At 43.3% G+C, this 6,616-nt stretch overlaps 2 protein-coding genes across 2 annotated transcripts; both read right to left on the bottom strand.

Annotated features, from left to right (window-relative positions):
* Nucleotides 1-905: 905 nt before the first annotated feature.
* On the bottom strand, nucleotides 906-4,676 carry LOC149220491 (uncharacterized). The gene has a single exon (XM_089387109.1). It carries the CDS (start codon nucleotides 4,674-4,676, stop codon nucleotides 906-908), a length of 3,771 nt encoding a protein of 1,256 aa, XP_089243235.1.
* Nucleotides 4,677-5,914: 1,238 nt separating this feature from the next.
* Nucleotides 5,915-6,334, bottom strand: LOC149220490 (uncharacterized). The gene has a single exon (XM_089387108.1). It carries the CDS (start codon nucleotides 6,332-6,334, stop codon nucleotides 5,915-5,917), a length of 420 nt encoding a protein of 139 aa, XP_089243234.1.
* Nucleotides 6,335-6,616: the final 282 nt, after the last annotated feature.

The raw sequence follows: 6,616 nt of genomic DNA, 5'->3' as shown, positions 1-6,616 counted from the left end.
GCTGGTACTTGGGGCGTTGATCTTGTCCATCATATACCTGAGAATGTCAACAGATTCCTGAATGTGCGCACAAGTGTTTTTGAGAGAGATGAATTGCTGCTACAGAGAAGAGAGGCAATGGAGGAAGAGGGCGATGTCGGCTTCATATTTTGCTGAAATGATTCTGGAAGCAGCTTCAATTTTCTCATCCAAGAGACGCTGATGAGCTCTAACTTGCTCAAGTTCTGCCTGCAGGTCATGACAATGGAGGCAATCTTTGCTGTGATCCATCCAAAGAAATTCAAGTTGAATTTGGAACGATTCTGGATGAAGGCTCCCACAGGTTATATTGACGATAATGATAACCAATATGTTGAGCTGAGAGGCAAGGGAAATAGTAGAAGGGGTTCTTGGGAAATTGATAGCAAAACTGAGGAAAATTCCAGGAATTGGGAGAGAGTCTAAAGCTGTGCGATAGGAAACAAGGTGAGATAAGGGAGGATTGCGCTGAGGCGATCTGGAGAAGCTTAACAACCCAGAAAGGGAAATTCGGGTGGAAGGGAGCCTGATCGATGGAGCGATCACGGAGTTGGAGGTCGAATAATAACTGCTAATAAAGGGAGCGAGATCGGGGGGAAAAAGGATCAGGAAGAGGGGCACTTGCAGATGAGAGGGGAGCTTCCCATGATATATAGCCGACAGGTAGAGATCCAAAGCAAGCCAGATCACGTGAAGGAATCTAGGTCGATCACGGAGTCCAAAGGAAAAGTAATATTTAGGAGATACAACAGGATCTGCTATAAGATATGAAGGTATTATCTGAAGATTGCAGCAGAGGGCCTCGGGATTACAGGAGATTTCACCGGAGTACGCTTTGACAGTAGCGCAGATCATATGACATAAATAGTTTAAATAAATCATGAAAATCACGGGAGGAACTGAAACGAATCTTCATTGTTACAGAACAGGCTTCCTTTGGGCCGAGAGCAAGCATGGCTGGCCCGTTTGTCTGCCTCACGATTGATGGTTCGAAGGATGTGATAGAATTGAAATTTCGTATCATGATTAATCAGAACTTTGCATCGGTTGATGATTTTCTGCAAGAGAATATTAGAAGCTTTCCGCTGGCTATTCATTAAGCTGATAATGATAGCAGAGTCACCGAAGATGAGAGCTTTTTTGATTCCCTGTGTCTGTAGCTGAAGAATGCCTTGGAAAAGGGCCAGGGCCTCAACTCTATTGTTGGAGAGTGTCCCCAAACCCCATTCAAAAGAGACTAAGGGCTCACCAAGGGGATTGAAGATAATGCCCCCTGCTCCCGCAACGCCCAGATTAGATTTAGAGGCACCGTCAAAGAACAAGGAGTGAATATTACTTGAGCGAAGCCAGTTGTCGAAGTCGTTATGCTTTAATCGAATTTTCCATCTAATCCTGTTAGCCTTGCCTGGATTGTTGCATGAGTTCACTGTCAATGGAATACTTATCTTCTCTGTTAGATTTCTGATGAAGTCTGTTTCCTCGACCCATAGGCTAGATATGTCGATTTTTCTTGTCAGCTTAGAGGCAATTGTTTCAACCGCCAGATTTTTTGCCTTAATACAGAGATGCCTGATAGAAGTCTCTTTATTTCTAAATATCATGTTGTTCCGGGCAATCCATATCCTCCAAAGAATAGCAAAAGGGAGAGAATCCCACACTCTCTTGGTAGGATTATGTTTCATAGCTTGCCAGGGGTAACTTATTTTCCAGTTTTTTAGAGCTTCTCCGATAGATTGTTGAGAATTCCAAATTGAGGTCACGGAAGGATTGATGCCACTCCAGCAAGAGACTGCGAAAGGGCATGAAATAAAAAGATGCTGAATAGACTCCTCTGCATCTTGACAATTAGGACATCTGGAAGGTCCCGCAATGCCTCTTTTTTTAAGATTCTCAGCCGTAAGAGTTTTTCCTTTCAAAAGAGTCCACATGAAGAATTTAACTTTAGGTATAGCTTCTGCTTTCCATACAATTTTCCAGTGTATCCATGTTGGCGCTGAGTGTTCCTTGTTATTCAAATAATCATACCCTGCTTTTATTGTGTAGTTGGTGCCTGTAGGATCCCATCTGAAATTGTCCTTGTCATTTTCAAAGGTGGGAGCGATGCTGTGTAGATGTTTACAGAAGTTATCAAAGTTGCCTTTGAGTCGTTGAGGAATGGGAGGAAAATTCCATTGCATCCAAGCATGGGATAAAGCATCCCATTGAGAAATTTGGTTTAATTTATATATCCCTTTTCTTTGGAGGAAGAGTGTTATTGAGTTCATACTTGGGAGGCTGTTGATTGGCGGATTTCCCATGATTTTGTCAGTGCCGATGTTAACTTCCTTACCTCCTTTGGGCACCTTAGAGATGTTTTGCACCATTAAGACTATGGATTTTTTACAAAGCTTCCATATCTTTGTGCAGTTTCTGTTGGGGATCTCAGCTTCAAGAAGGTGCTGCCTTGTAAGGCTGAGGTATTTTTCCTCCAGGACTTTCTTCCACCAAGCTGTTTGGTTTTCAATGAGTCTCCATATCAATTTTCCTCCAAAGGCTATATTCATGAGGATTGGGGATCTAATGCCAAGGCCACCTTTCTCCTGGTTTTGAGTGACTTGTTTCCAACCAACCAAGTTGAATTTTTTCTTCTCATTTTTCCCTCCCTGCCAAAGGAAGAATCTGAGAATACTGTCCATTTTACGGTGAAAAGAAGCTGGAGCCTGAGCCAAGGAAAATTGATAAAGAGGGAGGGAGGAAAGGCCCGATTTTAAAAGCACTATTCGTCCAGCTGGATTGAGCCAAGATGTTCCCCATCTTTGTACTTTTCTTTTCATCTTGTCTAAGGTTAGTTCCCAAACATCTGCCCTTATATTCCCAATACTCACCGGCATTCCCAAGTAGCTGAAATAGCCCCAATTTAACTTGCAAGGGACACCAAATATAGTGGCAATGCTTTGTATCGTTTGAGCTGAGGCATTCCATCTGTAAATGCAGCTTTTGAGATGGTTAATCTGGCCCCCTGAATATCTCATGAATTGATCTAATAAGGATTTGAATCTTCGAGCTATGATTGTAGTCGCCCCTCCCAACAGCAGAGTATCATCAGCGAATTGGGAGTGGTTGATATTTTTCACTCCATCTTCGAATTTAATACCAGTGATGAGGCCTGCCTGCCTTTTATGGTCAAGCGCACAGCTGAAAGACTCTGCCATCAATAGAAAAATATAAGGAGATAAGGGGCAGCCTTGTCTTAAACCCCTTGAGGAATGGAAAGAAGGTCCAGGTCTACCATTGATAAGAGGAGCAATCCAAGGGCCAGAGATACAAGCTCTTATAATATCAAGTAAGGAGCGAGAAAAACCCATTTTCTGAAGTACAACAAAAAGAAAGGAATGCCTAACCCTGTCAAAGGCATTTGCCAAGTCTAGTTTCAAAATGAAACCCTTTTCGTTCCTGGAGTAACTAGAGTGAATGGCTTCCTGAACCAAGAGAATGGAGTCAGATATTTGCCTGTTAGCCATGAAGCCTCCTTGGTTTTCTGAAATTAACATCGGCAGAAGAGGTTTGAGACGGGAGGCGAGGATTTTTGTGAATATTTTATAGGAGGAGTTGCATAAGGATATTGGCCTAAATCGGGAGAAGTTAGAAGGGCGGTTCTCCTTTGGGATGAGGGCCAGGTGTGTTGAATTTGTGTAGCCTCCTATTTTGCCTTTCCTCTGTATCCATTTGAAGTATTTTATGAGATCCTTTTTTATCAACTCCCAATATTCTCTATAAAAACATATTGAGAAACCATCCGGCCCGGGTGCCTTGTTGGGCTGAAGACACCAGATTGCTTCCTTAACTTCTTCCTCTTTTATCTCTTCTGTCAGCCTTTTATTTAAGTCTGCTGTGATCTTTGTTGGCAAATGCTGCAAGAAGTCAGCATAGGGTTCTTCCTCCCCTGTTTCAGATAGGAGCTCCTTGAAATGGTCTGAGGCAACACTTTTAATAGTTGTTTGATCAGTGTGTTGAATCCCTGCATTATCTATGATGGCTGTTATGTTGTTTTTTATTTGCCGAACAATAGCTTGCTTATGAAAGAAAGAGGTGTTCTTATCTCCGCTTTTCAGCCAAGTCTGCCTAGATTTTAAACGCCATTTTTCTTCTTCCTCTCTTTTGATGCTGCATAACTGATTATAAAGCTTTTCCTCTTGGATTTTTTCAACCTGATGATACTCTTGATTTTCTAATGTAGAATGGAAATCTTCGATCTTGGCTTTTACCTCTCTTTTTTGTTTCTCTAGTTCATCATAATGTGTTTTGGCCCAATTTTTGAGCGCTCTGTTCACATTTTTTAGTTTGCTCTCCCATATGAATCCTAGAGATCCTTCGATGTGTTGACGCCAGGTTTGTTGTATCAGGCTTTTGGCTTCTGGATAATCGCTCCAAATGTGATTGTACTTAAAGGGAAGAGGCCCAAGGGGGCTGTACGAATCAAAAGTTAAGATGATGGGATAGTGATATGAGATAGCGAAGGGAAAAATGGAGACATTGACAACTGAATATGAGGAAAGAAAGGAGATGTTAACCAGGAACTGATCCAGTCGCTCCATAATGTTGCTGCTACCCAATCTGCGATTATTCCAGGTGTATTTTTGGTTTTTTGGTATGATGTCAATCAGATCACCACGCTGCATTATTGCTTCCAAGTGATTTCTGAATGGATCGAGAGTAAAGTTGCCCCCACGTTTTTCATTGGCATGTAAAATCAAATTTAGATCGCCCCCTAAGATAATATTGCCACTGTCTTCTTCTGTTATGTTCTCGTTGAGGGAATCTCAACAGGCTTCTTTGTCCCAATAATTATTGGGAGCGTAGACGTTGTAGATTACAATCTGCTGGTTGGTCTTATTTTTCCTTAAGACTGTCTTTATCCAATGCTGTTCTATCACTTCAGCTTCTCTGTTCCATTCTTCGTGATTCCAGATAGTTGTAATCCCACCTGAGGCACCTCTGGCGTCGCATGTGCATCCTGTGTAACGCTTATGATGGTCAATGATCTTATCAATTTTTGACTTTCTTTGTTTTGTTTCCTGCAATAAAATAATGGATGGTTGCTCTTGACTTATGAGATCCTTTAAGGCATTGATTTTAGAGGGGTGCCCTAATCCCCTGCTGTTCCATGAAAGTATTTTGATCATTTCAAAACTGTGATTCGAGGAGTTGCTCTCCCTCCTTTATCTTTACTTGTTGTTTCCTTGTCTATTGATCCTTGTATGTATGATTCTATAGGATTCTGGAGTCCTAGAGCTATGTCTTTTTGAGCGTTCTCATCCCTATGCTGTTTGGAAGATTTTCTTCCCGGCTTCTTTTGACCATCTAGAGAAGATCCATGATCTTTGGAATTGCTTCGAGTGATTCTAGGAGGGGGAGGATCTGATGGAAGGGAGGAGGGAATGACCAAGATACGAGGAGAAGAGGGAGGCTCAGAATGAACAGGAGAGTCTTCGGGAAGGGAAAGAACCTGAAAGGGATTTGAGGAGGGAGAAGTAGGGAGGGGATTTAGCTGGCGGGCAGAAGAAAGAGGAACTTGAGGGGAGGAGGGAAGAGGGGGAGAGGGTGGGGCGGAAGGATTGAGAGAGATGGGAGGGTTGGATGAGATGGGAGGGTTATGAGAGGAAGGTCCAGCATCATTAGGCAGCTTGTGGCTAGGGGCTGTTTTTTTCTTTTTTACCGTTTCCCATTGTTCCTCTTGCGGATTATTGTCAACATTAGAAAGCTTAGGACAAAGATTAGCAAAGTGACCGTACTCGTGACATACCTTACACTTGAAAGGGATCTGCTCATAATCGAGCTGCTGAATGTGCGACCAGTCGTCAACTTTAAGCTTAATGGCCTCAGGAAGACCTTTGCCCAGGTCCACTTCAACGCAAATTCAGGCGCAAGCCTGCATATTATCTCTTGGCTCGCTCCGGTCGATGTATTTCCCGACTGCATTTCCAATGGCACGAACCGATTCGTCTCCCCAGCAATGCAATGGGAGGTGAGGGAGACGAACCCAAACAGGAACCGCGTTTGGGATATCCAGCTCCGGATCAAAGTCTGGTGTCCATTTGTTTAGGTACAACCCTCTAGAATCCATGAAGTAAGGTCCATTGCGAAAAATCAAATCCTTGTCTTCCTTTGTCTCAAAGTGGAAGGTGAAGTAACCCTTCCCACAAAATCTGATAGAAATTTTCCCTTGTATTTTATCTGTCCAGTTCCTTTCCACCCACCTCTGAACTGTTTTTGGTGAGGGCCAGAGACCAGTAAACTGTCCTATAAGTCCTTTTTCAGCAAGAGCAAGAGCAGCCATTCTTGGCAAAGTAGGAGGGAGAGAGACTTCCTGTAACCCCTCGATTTTTTTAACAAACTTGGAGATTGAAGGACGAGTTTGCTGAGGTGGGAGAGAGTTTATCAGAGCCGAAAAGGCCTGCTATTGCACTGCCTCCTCTGGTGGAGCCTCCGGAGGGGCCATCTGAGCTGAAGAGGAACAAACTCAAGCGAGTTAAAGGGGCTGGTAGGCAAGGGCCTTCAGAGAAACGCCGGTCCAGAGGGACAGGGCGTAGGAACTCCGGGAGCCCAGCAGCAGGGCTGC

Source organism: Pinus tabuliformis, chromosome Q (assembly GCF_031772625.1).
Source record: "Pinus tabuliformis cultivar Carrire ecotype Pingquan chromosome Q, CPIR1, whole genome shotgun sequence".
Classification (NCBI taxonomy): Eukaryota; Viridiplantae; Streptophyta; class Pinopsida; order Pinales; family Pinaceae; genus Pinus; species Pinus tabuliformis.
The sequence above is the reverse complement of the archived record's forward strand: the minus strand, read 5'-3'. Positions and strand labels throughout refer to the sequence as shown.

Excerpts from the sequence above, each read along its gene's own strand:
- LOC149220491 (XM_089387109.1), bottom strand. The coding sequence starts at position 4,676 with ATGCAGCGTGGTGATCTGATTGACATCATACCAAAAAACCAAAAATAC.
- LOC149220490 (XM_089387108.1), bottom strand. The coding sequence starts at position 6,334 with ATGGCTGCTCTTGCTCTTGCTGAAAAAGGACTTATAGGACAGTTTACT.